Source organism: Staurois parvus, unplaced genomic scaffold (genome assembly GCF_062004578.1).
Source record: "Staurois parvus isolate SC_StPar_1 unplaced genomic scaffold, SC_StPar_1.0 ptg000145l, whole genome shotgun sequence".
Lineage (NCBI taxonomy): Eukaryota > Metazoa > Chordata > Amphibia > Anura > Ranidae > Staurois > Staurois parvus.
Genome location: NW_028317941.1, coordinates 10087654 through 10105508, shown reverse-complemented (window position 1 = coordinate 10105508; position 17855 = coordinate 10087654). Strand labels below are relative to the sequence as shown.

Sequence of the window (17855 nt, the reverse complement as noted above, 5' to 3'; positions counted from 1 at the left end):
CACTCAATAATTCCTGAGCACCAATGTCCTCCTCTACCTCCTCCTCTTCTTCCAGTCCTGCCCCCACAGGGGCCATGTGGCGTTGAGATCTGTGCGCCACGTCTACCGCACCCTGACCAGCCATTGTTAACAGCATTTGTTCCAGGACGTGCAACAGAGGAATGACGTCGTTCATCCCATAGTCCTGCCGACTCACGAATAGCGTGGCCTCCTCAAAGGGCCTGAGCAAGCGCAGGTGTCACGCATGAGCTGCCAATGGCTGACATCTAAGTTACACAGGGAGTACCTTTATCTGCTTTTAACCTCAGGAAATCTGTGATGGCCTTTTGCTGTTCGTAAAGGCGGTCTAACATATGTAGGGTTGAATTCCACCTTGTTGCAACGTCACAGCAAGAGGAGGCGGTATATAGGGGCCCATGGCAGATTAGGGGCCTGGCAGCAGCTATAGGAGGCCCGTAATCTGCCAGCACCCTATGTCAAAAAATTCAACACACCAGCAGTGTGAGGAGACCTGAAAGTGGCACATGGCAGAGTGTGGCGATGGAGACAGCAGCAATGGGAGGCCGTACAGGGACCCATGACAGACTCTGGACTTGGCAGCAGCATGAGGAGGCGGTATATAGGGGCCCATGGCAGATTAGGGGCCTGGCAGCAGCTATGGGAGGCCCGTAATCTGCCAGCACCCTATGTCAAAAAATTCTACACACCAGCAGTGTGTGAGGAGACCTGAAAGTGGCACATGGCAGAGTGTGGCGATGGAGACAGCAGCAATGGGAGGCCGTACAGGGACCCATGACAGACTCTGGACTTGGCAGCAGCATGAGGAGGCGGTATATAGGGGCCCATGGCAGACTAGGGGCCTGGCAGCAGCTATGGGAGGCCCGTAATCTGCCAGCACCCTATGTCAAAAAATTCAACACACCAGCAGTGTGTGAGGAGACCTGAAAGTGGCACATGGCAGAGTGTGGCGATGGAGAAAGCAGCAATGGGAGGCCGTACAGGGACCCATGAGAGACTCTGGACCTGGCAGCAGCATGAGGAGGCGGTATATAGGGGCCTATGGCAGATTAGGGGCCTGGCAGCAGCTATAGGAGGCCCGTAATCTGCCAGCACCCTATGTCAAAAAATTGAACACACCAGCAGTGTGTGAGGAGACCTGAAAGTGGCACATGGCAGAGTGTGGCGATGGAGACAGCAGCAATGGGAGGCCGTACAGGGACCCATGAGAGACTCTGGACCTGGCAGCAGCATGAGGAGGCGGTATATAGGGGCCTATGGCAGATTAGGGGCCTGGCAGCAGCTATAGGAGGCCCGTAATCTGCCAGCACCCTATGTCAAAAAATTCAACACACCAGCAGTGTGAGGAGACCTGAAAGTGGCACATGGCAGAGTGTGGCGATGGAGACAGCAGCAATGGGAGGCCGTACAGGCACCCATGAGAGACTCTGGACCTGGCAGCAGCATGAGGAGGCGGTATATAGGGGCCTATGGCAGATTAGGGGCCTGGCAGCAGCTATGTGAGGCCCGTAATCTGCCTGCACCCTATGTCAAAAAATTTAACACACCAGCAGTGTGAAGAGACCTGAAAGTGGCACATGGCAGCAGAGTGTGGCGATGGAGACAGCAGCAATGGGAGGCCGTACAGGGACCCATGAGAGACTCTAGACTTGGCAGCAGCATGAGGAGGCGGTATATAGGGGCCCATGGCAGATTAGGGGCCTGGCAGCAGCTATGTGAGGCCCGTAATCTGCCTGCACCCTATGTCAAAAAATTTAACACACCAGCAGTGTGAAGAGACCTGAAAGTGGCACATGGCAGCAGAGTGTGGCGATGGAGACAGCAGCAATGGGAGGCCGTACAGGGACCCATGACAGACTCTAGACTTGGCAGCAGCATGAGGAGGCGGTATATAGGGGCCCATGGCAGATTAGGGGCCTGGCAGCAGCTATGTGAGGCCCGTAATCTGCCTGCACCCTATGTCAAAAAATTTAACACACCAGCAGTGTGAAGAGACCTGAAAGTGGCACATGGCAGCAGAGTGTGGCGATGGAGACAGCAGCAATGGGAGGCCGTACAGGGACCATGACAGACTCTGGACTTGGCAGCAGCATGAGGAGGCGGTATATAGGGGCCCATGGCAGATTAGGGGCCTGGCAGCAGCTATGTGAGGCCCGTAATCTGCCTGCACCCTATGTCAAAAAATTTAACACACCAGCAGTGTGAAGAGACCTGAAAGTGGCACATGGCAGCAGAGTGTGGCGATGGAGACAGCAGCAATGGGAGGCCGTACAGGGACCCATGACAGACTCTAGACTTGGCAGCAGCATGAGGAGGCGGTATATAGGGGCCCATGGCAGATTAGGGGCCTGGCAGCAGCTATGTGAGGCCCGTAATCTGCCTGCACCCTATGTCAAAAAATTAACACACCAGCAGTGTGAAGAGACCTGAAAGTGGCACATGGCAGCAGAGTGTGGCGATGGAGACAGCAGCAATGGGAGGCCGTACAGGGACCCATGACAGACTCTAGACTTGGCAGCAGCATGAGGAGGCGGTATATAGGGGCCCATGGCAGATTAGGGGCCTGGCAGCAGCTATGTGAGGCCCGTAATCTGCCTGCACCCTATGTCAAAAAATTAAACACACCAGCAGTGTGAAGAGACCTGAAAGTGGCACATGGCAGCAGAGTGTGGCGATGGAGACAGCAGCAATGGGAGGCCGTACAGGGACCATGACAGACTCTGGACTTGGCAGCAGCATGAGGAGGCGGTATATAGGGGCCCATGGCAGATTAGGGGCCTGGCAGCAGCTATGTGAGGCCCGTAATCTGCCTGCACCCTATGTCAAAAAATTTAACACACCAGCAGTGTGAAGAGACCTGAAAGTGGCACATGGCAGCAGAGTGTGGCGATGGAGACAGCAGCAATGGGAGGCCGTACAGGGACCCATGACAGACTCTAGACTTGGCAGCAGCATGAGGAGGCGGTATATAGGGGCCCATGGCAGATTAGGGGCCTGGCAGCAGCTATGTGAGGCCCGTAATCTGCCTGCACCCTATGTCAAAAAATTAAACACACCAGCAGTGTGAAGAGACCTGAAAGTGGCACATGGCAGCAGAGTGTGGCGATGGAGACAGCAGCAATGGGAGGCCGTACAGGGACCCATGACAGACTCTGGACTTGGCAGCAGCATGAGGAGGCGGTATATAGGGGCCCATGGCAGATTAGGGGCCTGGCAGCAGCTATGTGAGGCCCGTAATCTGCCTGCACCCTATGTCAAAAAATTTAACACACCAGCAGTGTGAAGAGACCTGAAAGTGGCACATGGCAGCAGAGTGTGGCGATGGAGACAGCAGCAATGGGAGGCCGTACAGGGACCCATGACAGACTCTAGACTTGGCAGCAGCATGAGGAGGCGGTATATAGGGGCCCATGGCAGATTAGGGGCCTGGCAGCAGCTATGTGAGGCCCGTAATCTGCCTGCACCCTATGTCAAAAAATTTAACACACCAGCAGTGTGAAGAGACCTGAAAGTGGCACATGGCAGCAGAGTGTGGCGATGGAGACAGCAGCAATGGGAGGCCGTACAGGGACCCATGACAGACTCTAGACTTGGCAGCAGCATGAGGAGGCGGTATATAGGGGCCCATGGCAGATTAGGGGCCTGGCAGCAGCTATGTGAGGCCCGTAATCTGCCTGCACCCTATGTCAAAAAATTAAACACACCAGCAGTGTGAAGAGACCTGAAAGTGGCACATGGCAGCAGAGTGTGGCGATGGAGACAGCAGCAATGGGAGGCCGTACAGGGACCATGACAGACTCTGGACTTGGCAGCAGCATGAGGAGGCGGTATATAGGGGCCCATGGCAGATTAGGGGCCTGGCAGCAGCTATGTGAGGCCCGTAATCTGCCTGCACCCTATGTCAAAAAATTTAACACACCAGCAGTGTGAAGAGACCTGAAAGTGGCACATGGCAGCAGAGTGTGGCGATGGAGACAGCAGCAATGGGAGGCCGTACAGGGACCCATGACAGACTCTAGACTTGGCAGCAGCATGAGGAGGCGGTATATAGGGGCCCATGGCAGATTAGGGGCCTGGCAGCAGCTATGTGAGGCCCGTAATCTGCCTGCACCCTATGTCAAAAAATTTAACACACCAGCAGTGTGAAGAGACCTGAAAGTGGCACATGGCAGCAGAGTGTGGCGATGGAGACAGCAGCAATGGGAGGCCGTACAGGGACCCATGACAGACTCTAGACTTGGCAGCAGCATGAGGAGGCGGTATATAGGGGCCCATGGCAGATTAGGGGCCTGGCAGCAGCTATGTGAGGCCCGTAATCTGCCTGCACCCTATGTCAAAAAATTAAACACACCAGCAGTGTGAAGAGACCTGAAAGTGGCACATGGCAGCAGAGTGTGGCGATGGAGACAGCAGCAATGGGAGGCCGTACAGGGACCATGACAGACTCTGGACTTGGCAGCAGCATGAGGAGGCGGTATATAGGGGCCCATGGCAGATTAGGGGCCTGGCAGCAGCTATGTGAGGCCCGTAATCTGCCTGCACCCTATGTCAAAAAATTTAACACACCAGCAGTGTGAAGAGACCTGAAAGTGGCACATGGCAGAGTGTGGCGATGGAGACAGCAGCAATGGGAGGCCGTACAGGGACCCATGAGAGACTCTAGACTTGGCAGCAGCATGAGGAGGCGGTATATAGGGGCCCATGGCAGATTAGGGGCCTGGCAGCAGCTATGTGAGGCCCGTAATCTGCCTGCACCCTATGTCAAAAAATTAAACACACCAGCAGTGTGAAGAGACCTGAAAGTGGCACATGGCAGCAGAGTGTGGCGATGGAGACAGCAGCAATGGGAGGCCGTACAGGGACCATGACAGACTCTGGACTTGGCAGCAGCATGAGGAGGCGGTATATAGGGGCCCATGGCAGATTAGGGGCCTGGCAGCAGCTATGTGAGGCCCGTAATCTGCCTGCACCCTATGTCAAAAAATTTAACACACCAGCAGTGTGAAGAGACCTGAAAGTGGCACATGGCAGAGTGTGGCGATGGAGACAGCAGCAATGGGAGGCCGTACAGGGACCCATGAGAGACTCTAGACTTGGCAGCAGCATGAGGAGGCGGTATATAGGGGCCCATGGCAGATTAGGGGCCTGGCAGCAGCTATGTGAGGCCCGTAATCTGCCTGCACCCTATGTCAAAAAATTTAACACACCAGCAGTGTGAAGAGACCTGAAAGTGGCACATGGCAGCAGAGTGTGGCGATGGAGACAGCAGCAATGGGAGGCCGTACAGGGACCATGACAGACTCTGGACTTGGCAGCAGCATGAGGAGGCGGTATATAGGGGCCCATGGCAGATTAGGGGCCTGGCAGCAGCTATGTGAGGCCCGTAATCTGCCTGCACCCTATGTCAAAAAATTAAACACACCAGCAGTGTGAAGAGACCTGAAAGTGGCACATGGCAGCAGAGTGTGGCGATGGAGACAGCAGCAATGGGAGGCCGTACAGGGACCATGACAGACTCTGGACTTGGCAGCAGCATGAGGAGGCGGTATATAGGGGCCCATGGCAGATTAGGGGCCTGGCAGCAGCTATGTGAGGCCCGTAATCTGCCTGCACCCTATGTCAAAAAATTTAACACACCAGCAGTGTGAAGAGACCTGAAAGTGGCACATGGCAGAGTGTGGCGATGGAGACAGCAGCAATGGGAGGCCGTACAGGGACCCATGAGAGACTCTAGACTTGGCAGCAGCATGAGGAGGCGGTATATAGGGGCCCATGGCAGATTAGGGGCCTGGCAGCAGCTATGTGAGGCCCGTAATCTGCCTGCACCCTATGTCAAAAAATTAAACACACCAGCAGTGTGAAGAGACCTGAAAGTGGCACATGGCAGCAGAGTGTGGCGATGGAGACAGCAGCAATGGGAGGCCGTACAGGGACCATGACAGACTCTGGACTTGGCAGCAGCATGAGGAGGCGGTATATAGGGGCCCATGGCAGATTAGGGGCCTGGCAGCAGCTATGTGAGGCCCGTAATCTGCCTGCACCCTATGTCAAAAAATTTAACACACCAGCAGTGTGAAGAGACCTGAAAGTGGCACATGGCAGAGTGTGGCGATGGAGACAGCAGCAATGGGAGGCCGTACAGGGACCCATGAGAGACTCTAGACTTGGCAGCAGCATGAGGAGGCGGTATATAGGGGCCCATGGCAGATTAGGGGCCTGGCAGCAGCTATGTGAGGCCCGTAATCTGCCTGCACCCTATGTCAAAAAATTTAACACACCAGCAGTGTGAAGAGACCTGAAAGTGGCACATGGCAGCAGAGTGTGGCGATGGAGACAGCAGCAATGGGAGGCCGTACAGGGACCATGACAGACTCTGGACTTGGCAGCAGCATGAGGAGGCGGTATATAGGGGCCCATGGCAGATTAGGGGCCTGGCAGCAGCTATGTGAGGCCCGTAATCTGCCTGCACCCTATGTCAAAAAATTAAACACACCAGCAGTGTGAAGAGACCTGAAAGTGGCACATGGCAGCAGAGTGTGGCGATGGAGACAGCAGCAATGGGAGGCCGTACAGGGACCATGACAGACTCTGGACTTGGCAGCAGCATGAGGAGGCGGTATATAGGGGCCCATGGCAGATTAGGGGCCTGGCAGCAGCTATGTGAGGCCCGTAATCTGCCTGCACCCTATGTCAAAAAATTTAACACACCAGCAGTGTGAAGAGACCTGAAAGTGGCACATGGCAGCAGAGTGTGGCGATGGAGACAGCAGCAATGGGAGGCCGTACAGGGACCCATGAGAGACTCTGGACCTAGCAGCAGCATGAGGAGGCGGTATATAGGGGCCTATGGCAGATTAGGGGCCTGGCAGCAGCTATAGGAGGCCCGTAATCTGCCAGCACCCTATGTCAAAAAATTAAACACACCAGCAGTGTGAAGAGACCTGAAAGTGGCACATGGCAGCAGAGTGTGGCGATGGAGACAGCAGCAATGGGAGGCCGTACAGGGACCATGACAGACTCTGGACTTGGCAGCAGCATGAGGAGGCGGTATATAGGGGCCCATGGCAGATTAGGGGCCTGGCAGCAGCTATGTGAGGCCCGTAATCTGCCTGCACCCTATGTCAAAAAATTTAACACACCAGCAGTGTGAAGAGACCTGAAAGTGGCACATGGCAGCAGAGTGTGGCGATGGAGACAGCAGCAATGGGAGGCCGTACAGGGACCCATGACAGACTCTAGACTTGGCAGCAGCATGAGGAGGCGGTATATAGGGGCCCATGGCAGATTAGGGGCCTGGCAGCAGCTATGTGAGGCCCGTAATCTGCCTGCACCCTATGTCAAAAAATTTAACACACCAGCAGTGTGAAGAGACCTGAAAGTGGCACATGGCAGCAGAGTGTGGCGATGGAGACAGCAGCAATGGGAGGCCGTACAGGGACCCATGACAGACTCTAGACTTGGCAGCAGCATGAGGAGGCGGTATATAGGGGCCCATGGCAGATTAGGGGCCTGGCAGCAGCTATGTGAGGCCCGTAATCTGCCTGCACCCTATGTCAAAAAATTAAACACACCAGCAGTGTGAAGAGACCTGAAAGTGGCACATGGCAGCAGAGTGTGGCGATGGAGACAGCAGCAATGGGAGGCCGTACAGGGACCATGACAGACTCTGGACTTGGCAGCAGCATGAGGAGGCGGTATATAGGGGCCCATGGCAGATTAGGGGCCTGGCAGCAGCTATGTGAGGCCCGTAATCTGCCTGCACCCTATGTCAAAAAATTAAACACACCAGCAGTGTGAAGAGACCTGAAAGTGGCACATGGCAGCAGAGTGTGGCGATGGAGACAGCAGCAATGGGAGGCCGTACAGGGACCATGACAGACTCTGGACTTGGCAGCAGCATGAGGAGGCGGTATATAGGGGCCCATGGCAGATTAGGGGCCTGGCAGCAGCTATGTGAGGCCCGTAATCTGCCTGCACCCTATGTCAAAAAATTTAACACACCAGCAGTGTGAAGAGACCTGAAAGTGGCACATGGCAGAGTGTGGCGATGGAGACAGCAGCAATGGGAGGCCGTACAGGGACCCATGAGAGACTCTAGACTTGGCAGCAGCATGAGGAGGCGGTATATAGGGGCCCATGGCAGATTAGGGGCCTGGCAGCAGCTATGTGAGGCCCGTAATCTGCCTGCACCCTATGTCAAAAAATTTAACACACCAGCAGTGTGAAGAGACCTGAAAGTGGCACATGGCAGCAGAGTGTGGCGATGGAGACAGCAGCAATGGGAGGCCGTACAGGGACCATGACAGACTCTGGACTTGGCAGCAGCATGAGGAGGCGGTATATAGGGGCCCATGGCAGATTAGGGGCCTGGCAGCAGCTATGTGAGGCCCGTAATCTGCCTGCACCCTATGTCAAAAAATTAAACACACCAGCAGTGTGAAGAGACCTGAAAGTGGCACATGTTTGAGGCATGATTCATGGCGGATTTAGTCAGTTGTGTCAGGAACTGGTGGTTTGAAATCCAGACTAATCCACGCCTGATTCATTTTCACAAACGTGAGTCTCTCCACACTTTGGGTGGACAGTCGTGTCCTCCGCGGAGTTACAATACCTCCTGCCGCACTAAACACGCGCTCCGATGCCACGCTACTGCCCGGGCATGACAGCCTTTCAAGGGCAAATTCAGCTAGTTGGGGCCAAAGGTCAAGTTTCGTTGCCCAGTAGTCAAGGGGATTGTCTACCTCGGTTGGCAGGGTGCTGTCCAAGTAGGCCCAAGCCTGTTGTTTGAGCTCCTGCTCCAGGTCCACCTGATGCTGCTGCTGCTGCTGCGGCTGGTTAGTAGTTTCCTCACTGCGCTGGTGAAGAAAGCTACTCATCATCGACTGCAGACTGAGGCAGCCGCTGCTGGTGGAGCTGCCACTGCTCCTACCACCCCACCCCTCCCCTGCTGCCATGCCAGCGGAACGCGAGCGCACAGGGCCCACAGTGTCTGAGGATGGACGTTGGCGCACAAAGGCAGAGACCAACTGACTACATAGGTGGTTTTTATAGTACGTAATTTTGGCCTCCCTCTCAGCAGGTGTGAAAAAGGCCACCATTTTGGACCGGTAGCGAGGGTCCAACAAGGTGGACAGCCAAAAGTCATCCCTCTGTCTGATGGTTATTATTCGGCTGTCGCTACGCAAGCAACCGAGCATGCTATGGGCCATTTGTGCCAAGGAATGCGAGGGACTCCCTGCCTCCATCTCCACAGCATACTGCCACGGTGCGTCTGGGTCCTCTGTCTCCTCCTCCTCCTCCTCCTCTACCAGATGCTCCTGCTCCTCCACTCCTGTCCGCTGAGTGGAAAAACCACCCATTTCACTCAATAATTCCTGAGCACAAATGTCCTCCTCTACCTCCTCCTCTTCTTCCTGTCCTGCCCCCACAGGGGTCATGTGGCGTTGAGATCTGTGCGCCACGTCTACCGCACCCTGACCAGCCATTGTTAACAGCATTTGTTCCAGGACGTGCAACAGAGGAATGACGTCGTTCATCCCATAGTCCTGCCGACTCACGAATAGCGTGGCCTCCTCAAAGGGCCTGAGCAAGCGGCAGGTGTCACGCATGAGCTGCCAATGGCTGACATCTAAGTTACACAGGGGAGTACCTTTATCCGCTTGTAACATCAGGAAATCGGTGATGGCCTTTCGCTGCTCGTAAAGGCGGTCTAACATGTGTAGGGTTGAATTCCACCTTGTTGCAACGTCGCAGATCAGGCGATGCTGTGGAATTCCGTTCTGCCGCTGCAGCTCAATGAGGGTGTTCTTTGCGGTGTAGGAATGGCTGAAATGCATGCACAGTTTACGTGACATTTTAAGGATGTCTTGCAGTGGGATGGTGGATTTTAGGAACCGCTTGACAACCAGATTGAACACGTGAGCCATGCATGGCGCATGGCACAACCTTCCTTGACGCAGAGCAGACACCATGTTCTTTCCGTTGTCAGTCAACATGGTTCCGATTTTTAGTTTGCGCGGAGACAGCCATCTGTCGATTTCTCTGTTCATTACACTCAGCAGTTCCTCCCCTGTGTGACTACGTTCGCCAAGGCATACCAGGTGCAGCACAGCGTGACACCGTTGCGCCCTGCACATGTGATATGCCGGTCGGGTAATGGGACTTGGCACGGGGGTGGCGGCTGAGGACACGGCGGAAAAAGAGGTGGTAGAGGCGGACATGCTTGCTGGACCAAGGACGTGCAAACGTGGAGGCAAAAGCGTCGTGACCTGTCCAAGTTGCTGGTGCGGCTGTGCCGGCACCACGTTCACCCAGTGGGCCGTAAATGACATGTACTGTCCCTGACCGTAGTTACAGCTCCACACGTCGGCGCTGCCGTGCACTTTGGCAGAGACCGACATGCTCAAAGACTGGCCCACCATCTCTTCTACATGTGAATGCAGGGCTGGCACTGCCTTTTGGGCAAAGAAATGACGGCTTGGCACTCTCCACCGCGGCGCGGCACAAGCCATCATTTCTCGGAAAGGTGCTGAGTCCACCAGTTGGAAAGGGAGGGACTGCAGCACCAGCAACTTGGACAGGAGGACGTTCAGCTTTTGCACCGTCGGGTGCGTGCTCGCAAACTGTTGTCTCTTGGATACGGATTCCAAGAAAGACTGTTGACGGAATCCGAGAAGAGGAGTAGCAGGAGAAGGAGCATCTGAACGAGCGGAAGATGCCAATGAGCGACAACTCCCCTCAGCAGAGGTGTTGGAGCCTTGACTGGCTGATAGAGGGCGATTGACGACGTCGGGTGACGGAGCAAGTAACGGAGCGGGTGATGGAGCGGGGGCTGGGGCAGGCAGAACCGCCGTATGTTTATCACGGTTTTCCCAGGCCACCGAATGGTGACGCTGCATATGCTGACGCAACGCTGTAGTCCCAACATGGGCCCCCTGGCCACGCTTGCATTTCTGGCCACATAGTCGACATACGGCTACGTTTACTTCCTCGGGCGGCTTGAGGAAAAATTGCCACACCACCGAGTAGGAAACTTTGCCCCCGCTACTCTTCACTGGCTGACTGCTACTTCCTCCGTGCGCACCGGCACCACTACTGGCCGTGGTGGTAGGCTGCAGTGGAGCTGGTGCTCTACTCCGTGGACGTTTGGCTCCACTGACACTGATGCGACCCTGCTGCTGTCTCCTGGGCAACCCACCGACTGTTTTGCTCGCTGCCAAGCTGCCACCCTCTTCTCCTGATGATGCGGAAGAAATTGCCTGATGACGACGAGGCTGCCAAGTGCGATCAACCTCCTCATCATCAAGTAGGGTCTCCGCCTCACTACTAGCCCCCTCGGCTGCGTCTGGGTCAGGAGACAGACCTGTCTCTAGACCGGCTACCGAGCCACTCTCCTCGCCAGTACTTGTTCGCTTGGCTGCTGAAAAGGCCGATGTCTCCCCCCGTTCCTGACCGCCCTCTGTTAGCTCTTCCTCACTGTACAGTGGGGCTGAGCCCACAGCATGCGATACTTCGCTTGGTGAGGGAACAGCAAAGGACAGGGGCAGGTAGAGGACACGTGATTTCAGTGGGCTTGGTCCCGGGCCATGCCAACTAACGGTTGTGTCTGACGTACCCACCGACCGTTGGCTGTAGGTGTCAGAGGTGACCTGGGAAGAGGAAGACGACCGAGCCAACCAATCAATGACGGCAGGGTTGTCGGTGGAGACACGACCGCTGGATGACACCGGGAGCACTGGCCTCTGGCTGCGAATACTGCTGCCTCGACCCCTTCCTCTGCTGCCACGTCTGCTCGCTCCTAAAACATTGCCTCCTCTGCCACTCCTCTGCATGTTGTCTGACATACTATTTAATTCAACGATTAGGTGTCCCTGAGTAACAATTCTCTGGCACTCAGTAACAATTCTGTCTGTCCCTGAGTATGAATTCTGTGGCCCTGAGTAACAATTCTGTGTCTGTGCGAGTAACAATTCTGTGTCTGTGCGAGTAACAATTCTGTGTCTGTGCAAGTAACAATTTTGTGTCTGTGCGAGTAACAATTCTCTGGCACTCAGTAACAATTCTGTCTGTCCCTGAGTAACAATTCTCTGGCACTCAGTAACAATTCTGTCTGTCCCTGAGTAACAATTCTCTGGCACTCAGTAACAATTCTGTCTGTCCCTGAGTATGAATTCTGTGGCCCTGAGTAACAATTCTGTGTCTGTGCGAGTAACAATTCTGTGTCTGTGCAAGTAACAATTTTGTGTCTGTGCGAGTAACAATTCTCTGGCACTCAGTAACAATTCTGTCTGTCCCTGAGTAACAATTCTCTGGCACTCAGTAACAATTCTGTCTGTCCCTGAGTAACAATTCTCTGGCACTCAGTAACAATTCTGTCTATCCCTGAGTATGAATTCTGTGGCCCTGAGTAACAATTCTGTGTCTGTGCGAGTAACAATTCTGTGTCTGTGCAAGTAACAATTTTGTGTCTGTGCGAGTAACAATTCTCTGGCACTCAGTAACAATTTTGTCTGTCCCTGAGTAACAATTCTCTGGCACTCAGTAACAATTCTGTCTGTCCCTGAGTAACAATTCTCTGGCACTCAGTAACAATTCTGTCTGTCCCTGAGTATGAATTCTGTGGCCCTGAGTAACAATTCTGTGTCTGCGCGAGTAACAATTCTGTGTCTGTGCAAGTAACAATTTTGTGTCTGTGCGAGTAACAATTCTCTGGCACTCAGTAACAATTCTGTCTGTCCCTGAGTAACAATTCTCTGGCACTCAGTAACAATTCTGTCTGTCCCTGAGTAACAATTCTCTGGCACTCAGTAACAATTCTGTCTGTCCCTGAGTAACAATTCTCTGGCACTCAGTAACAATTCTGTCTGTCCCTGAGTAACAATTCTCTGGCACTCAGTAACAATTCTGTGTCTGTGCGAGTAACAATTCTGTGTCTGTGCAAGTAACAATTTTGTGTCTGTGCGAGTAACAATTCTCTGGCACTCAGTAACAATTCTGTCTGTCCCTGAGTAACAATTCTCTGGCACTCAGTAACAATTCTGTCTGTCCCTGAGTAACAATTCTCTGGCACTCAGTAACAATTCTGTCTGTCCCTGAGTATGAATTCTGTGGCCCTGAGTAACAATTCTGTGTCTGTGCGAGTAACAATTCTGTGTCTGTGCAAGTAACAATTTTGTGTCTGTGCGAGTAACAATTCTCTGGCACTCAGTAACAATTCTGTCTGTCCCTGAGTAACAATTCTCTGGCACTCAGTAACAATTCTGTCTGTCCCTGAGTAACAATTCTCTGGCACTCAGTAACAATTCTGTCTGTCCCTGAGTATGAATTCTGTGGCCCTGAGTAACAATTCTGTGTCTGTGCGAGTAACAATTCTGTGTCTGTGCAAGTAACAATTTTGTGTCTGTGCGAGTAACAATTCTCTGGCACTCAGTAACAATTCTGTCTGTCCCTGAGTAACAATTCTCTGGCACTCAGTAACAATTCTGTCTGTCCCTGAGTAACAATTCTCTGGCACTCAGTAACAATTCTGTCTGTCCCTGAGTAACAATTCTCTGGCACTCAGTAACAATTCTGTCTGTCCCTGAGTAACAATTCTCTGGCGCTCAGTAACAATTCTGTCTGTCCCTGAGTATGAATTCTGTGGCCCTGAGTAACAATTCTGTGTCTGTGCGAGTAACAATTCTGTGTCTGTGCAAGTAACAATTTTGTGTCTGTGCGAGTAACAATTCTCTGGCACTCAGTAACAATTCTGTCTGTCCCTGAGTAACAATTCTCTGGCACTCAGTAACAATTCTGTCTGTCCCTGAGTATGAATTCTGTGGCCCAGAGTAACAATTCTGTGTCTGTGCGAGTAACAATTCTGTGTCTGTGCAAGTAACAATTTTGTGTCTGTGCGAGTAACAATTCTCTGGCACTCAGTAACAATTCTGTCTGTCCCTGAGTAACAATTCTCTGGCACTCAGTAACAATTCTGTCTGTCCCTGAGTAACAATTCTCTGGCACTCAGTAACAATTCTGTCTGTCCCTGAGTAACAATTCTCTGGCACTCAGTAACAATTCTGTCTGTCCCTGAGTAACAATTCTCTGGCGCTCAGTAACAATTCTGTCTGTCCCTGAGTATGAATTCTGTGGCCCTGAGTAACAATTCTGTGTCTGTGCGAGTAACAATTCTGTGTCTGTGCAAGTAACAATTTTGTGTCTGTGCGAGTAACAATTCTCTGGCACTCAGTAACAATTCTGTCTGTCCCTGAGTAACAATTCTCTGGCACTCAGTAACAATTCTGTCTGTCCCTGAGTAACAATTCTCTGGCACTCAGTAACAATTCTGTCTGTCCCTGAGTATGAATTCTGTGGCCCTGAGTAACAATTCTGTGTCTGCGCGAGTAACAATTCTGTGTCTGTGCAAGTAACAATTTTGTGTCTGTGCGAGTAACAATTCTCTGGCACTCAGTAACAATTCTGTCTGTCCCTGAGTAACAATTCTCTGGCACTCAGTAACAATTCTGTCTGTCCCTGAGTAACAATTCTCTGGCACTCAGTAACAATTCTGTCTGTCCCTGAGTAACAATTCTCTGGCACTCAGTAACAATTCTGTCTGTCCCTGAGTAACAATTCTCTGGCACTCAGTAACAATTCTGTCTGTCCCTGAGTAACAATTCTGTCTGTCCCTGAGAATGAATTCTGTGGCCCTGAGTAAGAATTCTCTGGCACTCAGTAACAATTCTGTCTGTCCCTGAGTAACAATTCTCTGGCACTCAGTAACAATTCTGTCTGTCCCTGAGTAAAAATTCTGTGGCCCTAATAACGTTTCTGTGGCCCTAAGTAACAATTCTCTGGCACTGAGTAACAATTCTGTCTGTCCCTGAGTATGAATTCTGTGGCCCTAACTAGCGTTTCTTTGTCCCTAAATAACGATTCTGTGGCCCTCATTAACAAGTCTGTGTCCCTGAGTAATGGTTCTCTGTCCCTAAGTAACTTCTCTCTGTCCCCAATTCTCGTTTCTGTGGCCCTAACTCTGTCCCTGTCCCTAGTACAGAGCGGTCTGCCTCTGTTCAATGACTGCAGGCAAATGAAGATTTCCAAAATGGCCGCTATATATACCTCGACCATTACACAGTGCTGGCTGGCTGGCTGCTGATTGGCTGATGCGATCACATGTCGTTGAGGAATGCATTATGGGGCAGCGCGCCTTGTCTGCGCGCCTTCCCCGACATCCCCGCTCCGTCGCCGCACATGTCAGCCGCCATTTTCGGAAAAATTTCGATTCGCGCGTCCGAATTAGGCTGTTTTTCGGATTCGGCACGAATCGAAATTTTTCCGATATTCGACTCGAATTCCACTTCGGATACTTCGATTCGCTCATCTCTAATTATTCCCTTTAAAAATTTACAGAAGTTCACCAAACATAGATATTATTTGATAAAGGAGGATCTATAGAATAAAGGATGGTTGCCTTTTTGTGTTGCGTGATATTTGTGCAAATTAATATTTCACAGAAAAAACTGTCAAACCTTTAAATAATCTATTAGATATAACATATGAAACGGTATCAAGTTATTAAATGTCAAATATATCATGCCCCCCCAAAAAACATAAATAAAATATCAAATAAACCATGCCCAAAATTGTAAATAGGTATTGCATTAAAAAACTATTCATCCAGAGTTAAACCTAAATTATGGCCCTGAAATGTATCTACCTCTACCATGTGTACTATGCATACTAAACGTATGTGTGACCAAATGCATAGCAGTTTGGCAAACTTGCCACGAACCGAACTCAGGTAAATATGCCTCATCACTACCAATTATAGAAGCTCAAGTTTTCTCTTCAATATTCTTATAGGACTGAGAAGTGTACTGTAGCCTCCCTAGCAGTCTGATTATGTCCATATTTCTGTGCTCAAAGCGGTACATTTTTTTGCATGGAAATATGTATTTTTTTTTGTAGGCCTGTAATTTTTAGGAATAGCTCACTGAAATCTGTCCGAGTCTAGTAAACATCCCAGGTATGTTAAAATTTGAAACACGAAATCATAAATTATAATTGAATATATAATCATAAAAAATAATAATATAATAATAATAAATTTAATTCAATAATATAATCAAACCAAAATCAAAAGCAAAATCGTTTTCAGTGTCTGATGACGAATTTCCCCACAAATCATCATCACTCAATTCTGCAAGTGGTTCTGATTTACTATCGCTGTTCTCTAGCTGGTCTAAAACCACTTTTGACCTAAAGGGACGCTTTTTGGACGCCATGGACGTTTCTCAGTTTCAAGGCAGAAAGAACAGTAAAAATGCAGGCATGGCACAGGACAAAGCACTAGGAACAAAATGTATGTGAAATGGTTTGATACAGTAATGTTTTACTATGTGATTTTAGTGAATTTAGTGAATGTCACTTTTACAATTTTCAAATTTCCCGCCAGTTCCGTCCCTGTACGTCCCGACGTCACAGGGAAGGGAACCCAGAAGACAGATGCCGGCATCAGCCAGAGGGCATTGCAGGGGACACTGCAGGAGGGACATCGCGGGAGCGCAGGACAAGGTAAGTGACCGAGGGATCCCGCAGCAACGCTGCAAGGTATTCCCAAGTGTAGCTCGGGGTTACCGCTTGTGGTACTGAAACTTTACCCCAAGTTACACTCGGGAATACCTCCAGGGAGGTTAAAGATTCATGGAAATGCATACTAAGAACATTTTTTCGTAAATGGCATAATTTCCATAGACACAATGATGGACTGCAGGCCACAAGTTTTTTTGTAGCACAGGATAAAATATACAAAAGCATATTAAAACATCCATATATTTGTTTACTTCTTAGCAGCATTTAGATACTAAAAATGAGGAGAAAAGGAAAAACTATTTTATATAAATAAACTAATAGGTATCCCATTAGGGTTTGGATCTATTTTAACAATTCTGGAAAGTCTCTTGGTGTGGCTTTGTGGTAAAAACAAACATGTAAAGTGTTACTAAAGGCAAAACATTTTTTTGGATAGGGTGGAGAGAGATTAAAACTCTTGCCTGTGACCCCTGATAAAGAGATTCACTCTCTCTATATGTCCTGTTTGCCATTATCATTGAAAGTGAACATAAAAGAAAATCCCAAATTTGGGTTGTCACCAGAACAATAATAGAGGGAACGTCTTCAAAAGGGGACACTAGTTCTGGTGACGCTCCAAGATTCCCTTACTTATGAGGAATTTCCTCTCACTTCCTGTTTTGGCTATGGGACAAGAAGTGAAGGAAAATCTCCCCACTGGGACACAAATGGCAAAAAAAAAAATGACAGGGGTTATAACCCCCCTTATTTTATCCAGAATGAAAAAAAATAGTTTGCCTTTAGAGACACTTTAATCAGTAATTCCCTTTTGAGAACATGTTAAATAATTACTTTTCCATTGGGATTACTATACTTTTTGTTTTCATTTGAGTTACCAAATAGTAAAATGTATAAAGTCCACATAGCAAGATTGTATCTAAAATGAGCTATTAAAGGAAATATTGCATTGCATTTAGGAAAACTATGAGAAAAATACAAACCTTATAAACAGATATATTAGAAGAAAAACGATTACCACTGATGTGCAGGCAATAATCAAAATTGTGATCCATATTGGAAAGATTACTTTGTCTAAAAGGCAAGAAGATTTTTTTAGCAAATATGTATTAATACAGAAAAATGAATAACGCTAACATCTGTCTGTATATGATGTATTTATACCTCCATCTGTCCCGTGCTTTTCATTAAATTTTTATTCTGATTTTATTTGTGAGCTCAAATGTGTGTTAATGCTAAGTTGTAAGGCATGCCTTAGAAAAACAAAG

The 17855-nt window shown here is 50.3% G+C and overlaps 1 protein-coding gene across 1 annotated transcript in view; it reads right to left on the bottom strand.

Annotated features, from left to right (window-relative positions):
• The window catches only part of LOC149464930 (interleukin-5 receptor subunit alpha-like), a 103257-nt gene that overhangs the window by 30869 nt on the left and 54533 nt on the right, over nucleotides 1-17855 (bottom strand). The window contains exon 10 of the mRNA XM_089673888.1: nucleotides 17571-17661. Within this exon, the coding sequence (XP_089530014.1) occupies nucleotides 17571-17661 (91 nt within the window). The remainder of the gene's footprint in view (nucleotides 1-17570; nucleotides 17662-17855) is intronic.